We start from the raw sequence: 16,411 nt of genomic DNA, 5'->3' as shown, positions 1-16,411 counted from the left end.
AGAAAGTTGGACGGAGGCAGTTTCTTGGTTTTGTGTCTAAAGCTGTTTGAACTTGCTCGTGAGAACTTGAGGCTCATGTTTCTTCTCTTGGGATGCCTAGCTCAGACATGTTTACTGTAGTACTATTATGATGTGCATTTTTCCTTATTATTAGCGTATAATGCTTATAGCGTATTAATGCTACTTGTTAAGTACACATCCTTGGCTGCCTTTGGTTTTTGTTTTGCTTCATTTTTTTTAATGAAAATAATCCCTAGTGGCTGAGTAAGAACAGAGAGGCCCAGGGCAATAGAAAACAGAACTTACTTAAATCAGTTATCTCCAGTCTGAAATTCTCACCCTTTTTGAGTTTCTGTACAGTTCTCCGCACACTGAGTTGTGGTTGAATGCTGCAGTTTAACAGTGGCTGGAAGACTGCAGTTTTTACATTTTACGCTTCATTTGCATTAGATAATATATTGCTAAGATATTGTCCTTTAACGATTGCATTTTGCAGCCTGTAATACAGGTATGGGATCCTTTATCCGGAAACCTGTTATCCAGAAAGTTCTGAATTATGGGAAGGCAGTCTCCCATAGACTCCATTATAAGAAAATAATTCTAATTTTCTAATTTTACAGAGTAAAATTTCTTTTTACTCTGTAATAATAAAACAGTACCTTGTACTAGATCCCAACTAAGGTATAATTAATTGTTATTGGAAGCAAAACACTCCTTTTAGGTTTATTTAATTTTAAAATAATATTTTATTAGACTTAAGGTATGGAGATCCAAATTACGGAAAGATCCCTTATTTGGAAAACCCCAGGTCCCGAGCATTGTGGATAATGGGTCCCATACCTGTACCTCTCTGAGGCTGGTGGTCTAGGTTAAATGGGTAAGCTTGTAGAGTTTGCAGGTATAGTTTGGTTTAGTATAAAACTGGACTTGCCAAATAAGGGAAGAAGACCATTCAAGAATAAGAGGCACCTTTATAATTCTGGCTATCATAATACCACAAGCTTCATTTGTCTAAAGCTAGGCAGCAGCATTACATTTTATTTTTCCTTAGAAAAAAAAGTCTCCCTCCCCTTCCCACATAAGACAAAAATTTTAAGTAAAGATTCTGCTGTTCTTGTTATGATCCGTGATTACTTTGAGAAGTTCTTGTTTGGCATTCATAATCCTTAAACTACACATGGAACAGATTATGCTTGCTCTCATCTGTAAGCTTTACAGTGTATGCTGGCTCCATGCGCAGGAGATCAGAACAGATGAGATCACAGCTTTGTTGCTACACATTGATTTATGTTGATATTTTAATACTGGTCAGTGCTGTTGTGCATTCTATTAATATTGTACTCTTCCTAATGCCAGTGATCCCTCAGTGGCAGCCCTAGAGCCAAATGATACCCCTCTGTGCTTTTCTGTGGCACTCCCCATGCTTAAGGACCTACCAAGAAGCCTTTAACAGCTGCCTGCATGGATTTTATTTAGTGCTCAGAAATTTTTGTCACATGTTTTCTTTAAAAAAAAAAAAAAAATGGAACTCAATACAGTGATGTAAATATATATAATCCTTTACTGAATAAGCTAATTGAGGCTAATGGCACATAAGGCTGTCTTTCCATAGTGTATTTTAGCTGGCAGAGAAATGCTTGCAACTACCCTAAATAATTGGGAGGGAGTATAGGCAGTTTTGCCTGTTTACCTACTCGCTAAAATTCGGAAGAATACCAGCAGTGCTATTAGCCCATCGAGGCACTATCAGTTCAGCAAAAGTGTCAAGGAGCTATTATCTGGTTACCTGCCTATTAGTGATGTGCAGGCCGGCCCAATACCCGTGGGTTTCAGGTGTGCGAGATTTTCTTGACCCACACATCACTACTGCCTATTGTTCTGCTGATCGTCTGCTTGGGGGGGAGGTGGTGACATCACTCCGATTTGCAGAGCACAAGTCACATGGCTGGTGGCACCTGGGAAAGTAAGTTTGTAAAGTACTTTGGTAGGGTGAAGACACACAGCTACTAATAGCAGCTACTTGTCACTGCTACTAAAAAAGACAATGCTGATCATTTACTGATAACTGTCTTTACGTGTGTTTTAGCAGAGGCAATTCTCAGTATTTTCTGGCATTTAGTAGCCGTGACAAGTATCTGCTTCGAAGTAGCTCTGTGTGTCTTTACCCTTAGGGTAAAAAGGTTCAAGGTTCTGCTGGAGCAGCACTATTAACTGATGCATTTTTAAACAAAAAAAAACATTTTCCCACGACAGTATTCCTTTAATGCTCTCATAATAAAACTCGCCATGCAGTGTGTGCATTTCTGGGTGAGTTTGGATTATAACTAAAGGGTTATACTTAGTGGCCTATTGTCAAGGAATCCAAAGTGCATTACAAAAAAGGGGTAAAGATAACAATATATAAACGATGGAGGGGAAGAGGGAAAAATTACATAGGATGTAAATAATTGAAAACAAAAAGGAGAAAAAAAAACTTTAATTGACTTATTGTCTTTAGAAAGAATGTGCCACTTGGGTACATTGTCACACATAGGGCCACAGAACACTGCAGTGACTACTAATGTATTTTGTCTGAAGGTATATTGCTCCTTTTTTCCTGATAGAAGTTAATATATTAGAACTACTGAACAAGGAAAAGATTAGAAAGTTGTTTATCTTCTAAATAGGATAAATTTAGGTCCTTTAGAAAATGGCCATACTTGGCTAACTTTATAAATCTATAACACTGCCTAATTACTGACAATAAATGTTACCCCTACTACAATGTTAGAGTATTTCCATCCTGAACAGATATGGGGTCCCTTATCCAGAAACCCTATATCCAGGCCAACAGGAGGGTCATTGCTCTAATTTTAAATGTCTATTGTACACAGTAGTTGTATATTTACCTCTTTGGACACAGGCAAGGTTATTTGTTCACTGCTGTTGGAAAACATCCTTTGCTTTCCAGGTAATTTGGAGATTAGGAGAAACTGGCACATTGATTTACATTCTGAGCAGCCCAAATGACATTGTCTGCTGGAGTCTGTGACAAATAAACTGACTGCTCAACATGGAAGGCCCAGCTCCACATTCCCTGTAGATAAGAGCCAGTGCTGTTTTGCCAAGTACTAGTGCAAAGGCCTTAATTCTCCAGCAATAATAATAGATTTCTTATAAATATTTGACTAGGGGGAGATCATTGGGTAAAAGTGCTAAGCTTTATTTTTTAACTTGTTTTTTTCTATAGGAGTTCCTCTGTTCGAGAAAGCAGTTTTATTGAAAAGATGAAAAAGACAGTAAGTGTTAATTAAAATTATTGCATATTTAATATACTGATGCAGGAGTCGCTTAGCACAATTTAGGTTTAGTTTACTGTTACATATTAAACTGCACACGGGATAAAGACACTTTTACACTAACCTCTCAATCAAGGAAATTTACTCTATGAGAACTGGGTAATTTAATTGGCAGAAAGTAAAATCCTCTTTAGGGCAATGACACAACAGTACTTGTTGCTACTACCAAACACAAGAAAATACCCCACCATACACAGTTCTGAGAATTGTCTCTGATAAAACACATGTAAAAACTATTCAGTATTGTGACAAGTAGCTTTTTGTGTCATTTTATCATTTTCCCATAAACACTTCAGCAAAAATGTAATCACCCCTTCTATTTGTGTGTATTTGTATGTATTTATGTATATTTGGAGAGACAGATAATAGATTATATTATATTGCTTTTTTTTTCTTTTAGGGAAAAAACATTGTGGTATTCTATGGTTCTCAGACTGGAACAGGAGAAGAATTTGCCAATCGGCTGGCCAAGGATGCCCACCGGTATGGCATGCGTGGAATGGCTGCTGACCCAGAAGAATTTGAAATGGTGAGTGCATAGTCCTTTCCCGTTCTAATTCAAAGGCACATTAGGTAACATTAAACTATTTCTTGAATCCTACACTATGGTCCTTGCCCAGTGGGATTTCAGAACTGCATTATAGAAATCTGGTTTCTAATAAATATCAGTTGGGCAGACCATCATTTGGAACCATACGCTGGCCTATAAGCTGCTGGCCTGGCCCTAATTTAGCTGCCAGTGTGGGTCTCTGTATGGAAAGTTTAATACTACTGTTTTGGAGCTACAGATTTCTTGTATCTGATGTTCTTATGTTTTAGAATCATTTTCCTATTTTTACAGTTTAAGGACATTTAAAGTGTGCATCTGACGGCGTAACAGTTTGTTTAGAATTGAACTCATGGGGCTACTGTCTCTTAGTGCACTTTCACTTATTTCTTATGGAAGAACATATTGGTTTTTCTGTCTGTCTTGCTGCCCACGTAATGTAATAGAGTGAATGCTGGTGATATGTTGCATCAACCCTGAAAGAGCAAACACTATGAACAGCTATTTTGGAATGCTTTAAAGTGGACCTGTCACCCAGTCATGAAAAACTGTATAATATAAGTCCTTTTCAAATTAAACATGAAACCAAAATTCATTTTTATATTAACCCATTTAAACACATTATAAATGCATTTAAAAATCCCAGCTGTCAATCATATACTGTAATCATATACAATTACTTAAACTTTCCATTCAGCACTCACATTCTCCCTACCTTCTCACCATGTAATTGTGTAGCCAGTGCATGGGCCTGGGCATCAGGTCCCCCATTCTGGCACATACACAAGATTTTGGTGTGATACAAAGCTTGCCTTACTAACAGTGCCCACAAAATGGCAGCTGCCTGCTGGCTGTGATTGTATATTTCCAAGACTGAAGGAAACAAAATGTATATAATTTATATAGTATGTGAAGTTAATTTTGCTTAACAAACACAAGAGAAAAGAAATTGTAATTATTTCTTAGAGTTACAGGTCCCCTTTAATATATGAAAAAGTGCAAAATGCTTTTTGATCTTTTAACTTTGGATATAATCTGCAGTACCTTTATTCAGAAAAGCTTGGAGCTTAATACATGCCCTTCTAATCAATTGTGTTCTAATTTTTAATGACCTTAATTTGCCTTTGTACATGCAAATCTGTTACACTTATGTCTCGGTAGTCTGATCTTGTTTGTTGTCTCTTGCTGCATCTTTAACCAATTAGTACATTCCTCATAATCCAAAGCATCAGAGCTATGTATGTTCAAGGCTGATTGAAAACAGCCCTTACAGACAGTCATTAGGCTTTCGTATTCTCTGCTGTGAGAAAGAAACGCTCAGATGCAAAGTTAATGAGTGGAGCTGCATTCCCAAGATTCATTCATAGCAACCGCTTATACTAGTGAAAAGCCAGACGAGTTGGTGACAAATTGATTTGCAATACTAACTGGGAAGGCTGTATCCTATCAAAGCTTTTTAAGGATTGTATTGTTCTTGGCTAAAGGAACTAAATCCTGGGGGAAAAATGTAAGCCTTGCTTTGTAATTTTATCAAAGGTCTTGCATAGATATCTTTTGTATACATTGCTGAAATGAATGTGTTGTATACCTTTTATTGTTATTGACAGCAGGTCTTATTTAGCATTTACCCCATACCTCTTGCCGTTTATATAGTGTAGAGATCAGCCTTCTGAGTAGTGACTGTTGATATCCTTTTGGAGAAGATTTTTATCCAGAGTTGAATAATACAGTACTGGTGGATTTGTAAGGTGGAGTCCTAACTTGCTCTTTGAACTTCTAATATATCTTACTACAAAAGCCAGTACCTTGCTAGCTTATTTATAGTTCATTATTTATGGATGCCCAGCCACACTGACTATATCTGTGTCATCCACTATTTAAACATACTGGAGAATTGAAGGCATTCAGACTCTAGAAGGCCAAGATGTGCACATGAGGCCTATATAAAAGATTAATCTATGCTCACTTTTTTCTCCCCTGCAGACAGATCTCAGTCGTCTCACAGAAATTGAGAACGCTCTTGCTGTTTTCTGCATGGCCACTTATGGTGAAGGTGATCCTACAGATAATGCTCAGGATTTCTATGACTGGCTTCAGGAAACAGACATTGACCTTGCAGGACTTAAGTATGCAGTGAGTAATGTTAGCACTCTCAGGCAAGCACAATTTAAAATGTTCATAGTAAAATAGCATTTATCAGTCTCTCTAAATGCATTTGTTCATTATCTGTTGGATAAGGAATACATGTATTAATTGTTGATAAAAGGTGTTAGTTCATTAGTAGTGATTTTAGTTCTGCTATTTTAGTTCAGTGCAAGGTATATGTTGAAAGCCTGCATTAGGTTCTGGTATTTCTTTAATCTGTTATGGATACACATAATTATAGATTGGTGCTAAACTTTGGGTTTTTTTTCTTTAATGTTTTGTAGGTTTTTGGCCTTGGCAACAAGACATATGAGCACTTTAATGCCATGGGAAAATATGTTGACAAAAGACTTGAAGAATTAGGAGCTGAGCGCATTTTTGAGCTTGGAATGGGAGACGATGATGGCAAGTAAGTAGAAAAAAAAAAGAGGCATGAAACATTTCTACCTTTCTCAAAACATCTCTTGATTGGTAAATGCCTAGAGCACATTGACTGAGGTTTGTTGGTACAGTGTCAACCATTATGCACCACCAAGGCTTAAGCTAGAAAGCCTTCTGTGATTTAGTAATAGTAGGGTCAAGAATCAAACTGATTACTGTACTATAACTGCTGTACTTCTGTATGTGCACACCACTGTGCGTGAAATATGCCAACCCTTTTCACTTAAACAGATGCTTTTAGTTAGTGCCTTTCCACATCAATGGTACTGCAATGCACTGTTCAAGTGACTTCTACAGTAGAGTGAAATACTTTTGTGGGCATTTTTTCAACTTACATTATAGTAGCTGGTTTTGCAAACCTGTTAATTTACCAAGAAGAGATGGATCTTGATAGGGCCTGCATTAGTCTGTTCCTTACTCAGGAGGCTTCTCCTATCAAAATCCTCCTTGTTTAGGGTACTTTCTGTCTTTTTGCAATGATGTTACTGTGCTGGGCTCAACGGAAAGCACAGTGCTTATGGAACCTCTGTAGTACTCATGAAATATCTAAATATTTCTGGATAGCTTTACTGTGAATATTCACTTAATTTTATACTTGCTTTCTAAAACAAACCATGATATATATTTCTAAATTTTACTCAGCCTGGAAGAAGACTTTATCACATGGAGGGAGCAGTTCTGGCCTGCAGTTTGTGAACACTTTGGAGTTGAGGCAACTGGAGAAGATTCCAGGTATGCAACTGTCTGTACCAGCCCTGAAAAAATTCAGAAATATGCTGTGCATCTTTGTTATTGCTTATTTATCCATCTATGGCTCTAGTAATTGTAACTGGAATTAGAAAGTGTATATCATAAGCTGGGCTGTGGAGTCGGTAGATACATTCTCCGACTCCTCAGTTTCTGATACTTCCGACTCCTCTGTTTTTAATATGCTAATGTATTTTATACATCCAGGAAGGGGCACTTAAAACACAACTGAACTGATAATAAACTGATAGACAATTTTATCTATACTCCTAATGATTTCCCTAGAATCCCATAGTCATGTTTAAAGGAACAGTAACACCAAAAAATGAAAGTGTATAAAAATAATTAATATATTATATACTATTGCTCTGCACTGGTAAAAGTTGTGTGATTTCTTCATAAACACTACTGCAGTTTATATAAATACCCTGCTGTGTAGCCATGGGGGCAGCCATTTAAATTGAAAAAAGGAGAAAAGGCACAGGTTACATAAGAAGATACCAGATAAACTGTGTAGAATACAATGGGAATCTGCTACTTATCTGTTATCAGTGCAGGGCAACAGTACATTATATTTTAATTTATTTTAAAACATTATTTTTTAGTGTTACTGTTCCTTTAAGCTAACCTTACAGCTGTATTACAGCAGTTTTTCAAATGTTTTAAAACTTCAGTCTTAAACTATTGACTATCCATCCATTCCCTTCACGTATACAAGTATTTCTAGTCCTGCAATTTTTTTTTTACTTAATTAGTTATCAGTGAGAGTTAGGCTAGGTTCCCAGTGGGCATTGTGCTCCCTGTAACAGAGGAACACGACGCAGTGGAGCTGCCGCACCTTAACTGTGTGTTACGTCCCATTTAGTGAAGCATATAGTCAATGAAAAGCTTCATGGTCACTCAACGTGTTCGTTTATGCACTGTGTGCATTGGGCTTTATTCTTATAGCAGAGAAGTAATTAATTATGACTGTTTGTGAATTGGGACATTTAAACTTGCTTTATTTTTTTTTATTTTTTTTATTCCCATTTAAATTTAGTCGGAGTCGGTTCATTTTTTTCCGACTCCAGGTACCCAAAATTGACTCCAACTCCTCGACTCCGACTCCACAGCCCTGATCATAAGCATATGTTATTTTTTTATATTGTTGTTTTTTATGTAACCTAATTCAAATACAGTAGTAAAAATGTATGGGCTAGGTTGTTAGTGATGAGCAGATCTGTTCTGTTTTGCTTTGCTAAAAAAACATGGCAAGGAAGTTGTCTCTAGATTTCTTTCTATGAAACCGGTAGGTGACTAGTAAAATTAAGGGTTTAGAACAGTCTGGTTCATTAGTAGTCAGATTTAAATTATCCTAAATGCCACCCACTTGCTTAGTTTCATTTATAAATTAAACCATCAAACTCTAATATTTGTTTGACCTTTAGCATTCGTCAATATGAACTTGTGGTGCACACAGATGAGAATATGAACAAGGTGTACACAGGAGAGATGGGTCGACTAAAGAGCTATGAAACTCAAAAACCGTAAGTAGTCCAGGCCTGGATGAGTTCTTGAACAATCAGAATATCTAAGGCTATTGTGATACTAATATCTACAGTTAGTATTAGTGGTTGTATATATAGTTTATGTATGTGGGTGTATAGATTGGTGGGTGTGGGTTGTGTGTGCTGGGTTTACTTGGATGGGTTGAACTTGATGGACTCTGGTCTTTTTTCAGCCCTATGTAACTATGTAAGATACTGTACAACCCCTGCTGCTTTTGATGACAAATTTTGATGACAAAAAAGTGCATTTTGAACACTCTGACCGCTAGGGTCTGGTTCAAAACTCACATTTTAATGTGTGCCTTCATAAAATTCTTTAAGATGGAATCTGTGCAGTGGCAGTAAAGGCATTCAGCGGTTTAACTTACATTTTTTTTTATCCTTGTTGCAGACCTTTTGATGCTAAAAATCCTTTTCTGGCTAATGCAACAGTTAACCGCAAACTTAATGAGGGTGGAGACCGACATTTCATGCATTTGGAACTAGATATCACTGGCTCAAAGATAAGGTAATGTGGGACTATTGTGGGTCTATAGTGATTTTTCTGTATGCCTAGGCATTTTTATCTGTACCAACAATCCTCATGAGCGTATACCATAATTCATTGAGGTTCAATGACATTTACATTGCATTTTTGCTCTGAAAATGTCTTGTTTGCCATAAATTGAAGAACTACCAGTCTTTACTTTTGCAGTTTATGGTAGCTTTTATTTAAGTGGAATGAAACCTAAAACTTCCCATACACTTCTTTATAAAGGGAAGCAATTTCATGTTAATTCTCAGTCTTTGCCTTCTCTGAAACTTCTTCTTCTCAGTAGCAGATCATTTACCACTTATGTTTTAAATTTAAAATGTACTACCTTGTATTTCAATAGAACTTTGTCAAGTGAACATGTTTTTACAAGATGTATTCTGTTCCTGTTTTGTTCTCTCTGTACCTTAGTACATTGAACTGTAAATTGTTGTACAACTTCTATACATATAATGTGGAAATGTGTACTTAATAATGACAGGGTTTAGCCAGGAAACTGATATTTCACATATGTGAGGGATATGTTAGGGACACGTTTACAAAATACAGGTAGAGGGCCACATTTAAAGTGATACCGACACTTAAAATTAAAGTATTTTTTAAATATACCTTAACATTGTTGTTTGCGGGAGCTTTATAATTTTGCCAAACATGTACTTCCTGGTGCTTTTACATTACCTAACAGATTCTCCCCCCCCCCCCCCAAGTTTGTCTGAGGGGGCCGCCATATTTGTGCAGCAGTAGTCAGTAGCTATAACTGACAGGTTGAGTAAGGACAGTCGAGTTTAGGAACTACAAGTAACAATTATTTACAAAAGCAGCCCTATCAGTGAAAATCGATCATCATGTTCTGTAGGTAACTTTTGTGTACATTAATTATTTCAAGTGTTTTTTAGTGCCAGTACCACTTTAATGCTGGCCACCAGCACAGAGCAGGAATGCAGTTGTTAAGCCAAACATGCACATGAAATATATTTATTAGAGGGCCAGGAAGCATGTTGGGTGGTTGGATCTCCCTAAAAAGGTTTGAGAATCACTAAGCTTGGATGTGTTCTTGATAATTACCTTGCAAATGGTCAACAGTTTGGGCTCTGTTATGCATTTTTTGAAGCACACAGTGGCTTAGGATTCCCTGAATATTGTAAATATGTAGCTTTCTCTATCAGGGAGCACTTTGTCCAGTTCACCAGGAACGTGTGTTCTGCATGACTAAGCAGAAACCAGCTAATAAAGACTTTGGCTCTTGATGCTTATATCGGCAAATAGTGATGAAATGAACGTAGCCGGTCTGTACAAGCAGAAAGTGCACTTGCTCATCTGAAAACCCCCAAGCTTTTAAAGTGATACACATTCTCATAAAAACCATAAACAGGTCACTTTACAAATGTGACAACTAATTGTGTCTCTTGGAAATAATTTCCCCCAATTTGTACTTGCTAAACCTTAGATATGAGTCGGGAGATCATGTGGCTGTGTACCCAGCAAATGATGCTGCGCTCGTAAACAAGTTGGGAGAGATCCTGGGAGCAGACCTTGAAACTGTGATTTCTCTGAACAACCTGGATGGTGAGTTCTACCAACTGCTTGTGGTTTGTCTCACCCAGTCTGACACATTTAACACTACATTAGAAGCCAGTTCACAAAATGATATTGTAGTAAAAATATACATTATTCTTGAAGTCATAGTACCATGAAGGTGCTGCAACATTTTGATTGCTCCCAAATCCAGGAAATTTTTCTACCATCTACATTGCTCCCAAATTTTGCAGGCATTTTGTCTGCATCGCTGCTCTGCTTTCAAATTATTGTGCAGCAAAAAAAATTTGCATTGGTCTTGGTTTTAATCAAATGTGAGGGGAGTCGCACTGTTTTAGGACTTAAGCAAAGTTTGTGTGTTATGTGTAGAACTTTTTTTTTAAGTTTATTTAAAACCTTTCCATGCCCTTATTTGCTTTTTGCAGAGGAGTCTAACAAAAAGCACCCTTTCCCCTGTCCTACCACATATCGTACTGCCCTCACTTACTACTTGGACATTACCAATCCACCCCGGACCAATGTGCTTTATGAACTAGCACAGTATGCCACTGACTCCAAGGAGCAAGAAAACCTGCGCAAGATGGCCTCCTCAGCACAAGATGGAAAGGTGAGCAATATGCCTTGTTGAAAAGACTTGGGTAATCCTATATGGCAAAAAACAAACTGTAAATTATTGCTCACAACAACACCAAAAATAATAAAATAACTAAATAAGTATAAAAAAAACCAAACAAACCTTAAAGCCCTTATACCTTTACATAGGTACATCAATAAATCAGTATCTTATGACCGTAGTAGCTATATGCTGTAAGAAAAGTACCCAGGTACCCAAGGTGGAGGCAGGGGTCTTTGAGATCCAATGAAGTGCAGTGACTGAATGTGAGCTACTATCTTGTGCTACATTTAATAAAGATGACCTACCGCCAATGTCATTATACCCTAAGCCTAAGGCATGTATGTAGGTCCTTTTTACACTTTATATACAGTAGTGAGTGTGCTTTAGTGGAAAAGGAGCTCCGTTATCTATAAATTAAATTCCAGCAAAAAGTATCAAACAGTAGTGCAGCTATAGAACACTACATGCTTGTATATGATTCAGATCCATTTAGTTGTGTAGAATTGTTGTGTAATTACATGTAAGTGTTGATACATTTTTAAGAAAAAAAAAATTCTCTGCTTCTGTAGTAATAACTGATCCTGTCTGATGGATAAAAGTATATCAAGTCCAAAATAGGCATTGATAGAACGTTTGTTTGTTTGTTTTGTTTTTTATATTGTCACTAGTTTTTTTTTTTTTCTTGTTGCACTTTCATTCTTTTGATTTAAATGCACCTTTATTATTGTGAAAGGTTTACATACTACTAAATCATTCTATAGCTATTCTTAATCAGTAGTAGAAAGTATTTAATACATTTGCATAGATGTAGTGCACCAGAGGTGCCAAAAGAGGCATACCAGAATGCACAACCCCAGCATATTACTTTCTTTTTTATGTTAAAAAGCTTCAGCTTTACTAATCAGACTTCATCATAATATGTTTGGAGGGATTTTATACTGTGCAATACTTATACATGATATTTGAGTCCCTTTTATTTACTTGATTGCAGGCTCTCTATCTCAGTTGGGTTGTTGAATCAAGAAGAAATATTTTGGCCATACTAGAAGATATACCTTCACTGCGCCCTCCATTGGATCACCTTTGTGAACTGCTGCCACGCTTACAGGCCCGATATTACTCCATTGCATCCTCCTCAAAAGTAAGTTGTTTTTTTTTTTTTTTTTTCGTTCATTGCCATTTAGGGATGCAAAGTATCCACCAGTTTCAGGTGAACCCCGAATCCTGCACAGATTTGTCTGAATCCGATTCCTAATTTGCACATGCCTGTGAAGTGTAATGAGACCTGTGTCAATAGGCAAAATTTGATGAGATTTGATAGACTGAATGATTTTTGCCAGATATCCTCTGCTGCTTATTGGTGAAAAACTTTATTCTAATCGGATGTCATTTTTAATGCCTCTTGCCTAATATAGGTTCATCCCAATTCCATCCACGTCTGTGCTGTGCTTGTTGAATACGAGACAAAAACAGGCAGAGAAAATAAAGGAGTGGCTACAAATTGGCTCAAAAACAAACAGCCCAGTGACAATGGACACAAGTCATCTGTTCCCATGTTCGTGCGCAAGTCCCAGTTCCGCCTTCCATTCAAGCCCAGCACACCTGTAATCATGATTGGCCCTGGGACAGGCATTGCCCCATTCATGGGTTTCATCCAGGAAAGAGAGTGGCTTAAGCAGCAAGGTAAATGTAGTATATTTTGCACAGATACAGACTTCATTAACTAAGGGCTGGAGTATGATCAAATTGGGTAGCTGCTATTAAAAGAAGAACTCCACCCAAACACAACTTAAGCTTTTTGAAAAGTAAACATAATTTCAACCAACTTTGCAGTGTACATCAATTAAAAAATATGCAGCCTTTTAATGTAATAACATAGTTTGGAACAGTTATCTAAGCCCTGACCCCCTGTTCTCCTACTGATCTGGCTGATTACTTTGAGACTCAAATAAAATCAAACGGTCGAATGTCCAAAGCCTGCCTTCAGCCTCCATCCTCCAAATCCACAATTCCCTGCACATGTGATGTCAGTAAGGAAAGTAACAAAGTTGTTATGATTTGTAACATCAGTGTTTTAGTCCCTCCACCCCTGCCAGGATTTCAGATGATGCATAAAGAGAGGAACTGTTTTGCAGCTCGATTTGAGCATATGAAAATGGTATTTATTCATACTACTTAAAGTACAGATTACAGTGATATTAGGGGTTTTCTAAACAAATTTTGGTTCAGAAGTGGGAGTTCCCATCTAAGAACCTTGTATGTAGTGCAAACTTTACCATTTAATGGTCCCCTGCATTTTAGTATTTGATAAATTAATCTTCAATTGGTTCTGCGAAATGAGATGCTAGTGTAATCCATTAATTGCTCATATTTTTCACTTTCTTTCAGTTTACTAATATTGACTGCACTGGTGCATTCCTTTTACAATGGCTGAACTTCATGTCCTTTACTAGCATTACACATATCTACCGTAGATATAGGGTGTTCCACCATATATAAAACCTTTTGTCATTATTGAGTTTTGGAAAGTGCACAGTTTTGATGCTAGTGACAGCCTCAACTAAGAACAGGAAATCCCTGAATCAGTATTACCTATAATCAACACAGTGTTGTACTTCTCTAAGGCAGTGCAGTCCAACTTATGTGGTATGGAGGGCTGGAATTTTTCAGCCCTTGTGTGTAGCACAGCAAGCCCCAGCACATAATTAAACACCTTAAGCACCCCTTGCAACTATTTCCAAATGCTAACAAACGCATACAAAATAAACCCCTGCCAGGTTCTTCTCCCACAGGCAGCATAGGGTAAGCACTGTATGGCACAGACATTGTAGGGCAGGCGCCATATGGCACACAGGTAGACATAGGGGCACATTTACTAATCCACGAATGCTCCGAAGGCGTCCGAATGCGTTTTTTTCGTAATGATCTGTATTTTTGTGACTTTTTCGTCGCCGTCACGACTTTTTCGTATTTTCCCCGACTTTTCGCCACCTTAACGAAATTTTCGGATTGAACGAAAGAACATTAGTTGCACAACGAACATTCTTTCGTGCACAAGTGCACTGATCGAGCCCATGCAGACATGCACTGAAGGATCAAAGTCAGAGAGGTTTTCCCGGCGTTTACGATCGTTCAATATGAAAAATTCACAACGAAAAGTGGTGAAAAATACGAAAAAGTCGCGACGGCGACGGAAAAGTTCACAAATTTTCGTTTCCAATAAGAATTTTTGCCGTTCGGGATTCGGATTCGTGGATTAGTAAATGTGCCCCATAGTATGGCACACAGGCAGCATAGGGAATGCAGTTAGGCAGCATAGGGCACGCACACACACGCAGGCGGAGCAGGAAAGGAGACTCTATCATGACTGCGCAAGTAACTGATCTGAGGTGTGTGCAGTGCAGTGCTGTTCTAGGGTAATAAATGTACAAACATTTCATTCCCAAAATGGTTTATCTGTTTCCTTACAGTCCTATGTAAGATGTTTAAATGTTTACATATATTTTCATTCAAGTAAAGCTACAGGGATTGTACTATAACTCATATTGCATTTGTTTAGGAGGCACTGTAGTGCTGCATATGGTCTGCTTCTGTCTTAGGCTAATGTAAAGTGTGTTTATATTTTAACTTACCATATCTTTAATAACATGACCCTTGATTATCTTCCTTTTATTTGCCTTGTGCATTTGATGTTGTGTATTGTAGGCAAGGATGTTGGGGAAACGGTGCTGTACTATGGCTGCCGCCATGAACATGAAGATTTCCTTTACATAAATGAGTTAAAACGGTATCACAAGGAAGGAGTCCTAACACAGCTGAATGTTGCCTTCTCAAGAGACCAGGCCCACAAGGTACAGCTGATTTGGATTTTGTATTGCATGTACTATTTGTCACCACAGAGCAATATCACATTAGTCTTCCAGTTTGTAAATATATTTTTTAGTGGTCTGTAGGAGACAGCCAGGATATGTAGAACCTAAAGGAGATTCATTTATTATCACTTGGTTTTTAAAAGTGTAGTAAAAGCAAGATTTGGATTGGTTTTTATTGGATTTTTTTTTTCCATGGTGAAAATTTGTCCTGGTTTATAGATGAGCCCCAAAGTATTATGTTAACTTTCACCTGATAAAGAATTATATGTTGATGGGTGACTGTTTTATATACATGCACTAGGCCAGTGCTGTGCAACTTCTGTGGTAGTGAGGGCCGGAATGTTTCTGGATTACATGGTGGAGGGCCAATAATGGAAGCCAGTTTTGACCACTCCTTTTTTTTTTTTAAACCACACCCTTGTTATTACAAAAGCTTTTAAGGCCATACCCACATTAATAGTGGCATCACACCAAGAAAAACAAATAATTGATGCTCACTGCAGGGATATCACTTCACTCATATGTGAAAAAGTGTATAGCGCAGCTACCCCAGCACATAATCAAACCCTCAGAACCACTATAACAACTATTTCCAAATGCCGACAAGCTCCCAGAACAGACCCCCACCAGGTTCACTTTCCACAGGCAACATAGGGCAGGCACATATGGCACACTGGCAGTATAGGGCAGGCAGCGTATGGCACACACAGGCAGCATAGGACAGGCAGAGTATGGCACCCACATGCATTGTAGGGCACCTATCATGTCTATGTAAGTAACTGCAGAAAATATGGCTGTATTTAACCTTGTGGGAAAAAATATATACTTTGCTGGCACATGTACTGCTTTATATTTGTTAACTCTATGCTGTATTGACTGATGCAGATTAAAATGGCAAGTCTTACATTTAAAAAAAAACAAAAAAAACAAAAGCATTTTTATTTCTCTGCCCTCTTGCAGGTTTATGTGCAGCATCTTCTAAAGAACAACAAAGAGATGGTATGGAAGCTAATCCACGAAGATAATGCCCATATTTATGTCTGCGGGTGAGTGCTGACCTCTTAGCTCTCCTCAGGCTGCTGACAATATT

At 37.7% G+C, this 16,411-nt stretch overlaps 1 protein-coding gene across 2 annotated transcripts in view; it reads left to right on the top strand.

Annotated features, from left to right (window-relative positions):
- The window catches only part of por (P450 (cytochrome) oxidoreductase), a 39,912-nt gene that overhangs the window by 21,225 nt on the left and 2,276 nt on the right, over positions 1-16,411 (top strand). For both annotated transcript variants that reach the window (XM_002933818.5, XM_004911631.2), the window contains 13 exons: positions 3,230-3,278; positions 3,739-3,867; positions 5,869-6,018; positions 6,315-6,439; positions 7,114-7,203; positions 8,646-8,744; positions 9,157-9,273; positions 10,745-10,863; positions 11,259-11,440; positions 12,441-12,590; positions 12,865-13,132; positions 15,155-15,300; positions 16,282-16,367. In XM_002933818.5, coding sequence (XP_002933864.1) covers positions 3,230-3,278; positions 3,739-3,867; positions 5,869-6,018; positions 6,315-6,439; positions 7,114-7,203; positions 8,646-8,744; positions 9,157-9,273; positions 10,745-10,863; positions 11,259-11,440; positions 12,441-12,590; positions 12,865-13,132; positions 15,155-15,300; positions 16,282-16,367 — 1,710 coding nt within the window. The remainder of the gene's footprint in view (positions 1-3,229; positions 3,279-3,738; positions 3,868-5,868; positions 6,019-6,314; positions 6,440-7,113; positions 7,204-8,645; positions 8,745-9,156; positions 9,274-10,744; positions 10,864-11,258; positions 11,441-12,440; positions 12,591-12,864; positions 13,133-15,154; positions 15,301-16,281; positions 16,368-16,411) is intronic.

Source organism: Xenopus tropicalis, chromosome 2 (assembly GCF_000004195.4).
Source record: "Xenopus tropicalis strain Nigerian chromosome 2, UCB_Xtro_10.0, whole genome shotgun sequence".
Taxonomy (NCBI): domain Eukaryota; kingdom Metazoa; phylum Chordata; class Amphibia; order Anura; family Pipidae; genus Xenopus; species Xenopus tropicalis.
The sequence above is the reverse complement of the archived record's forward strand: the minus strand, read 5'-3'. Positions and strand labels throughout refer to the sequence as shown.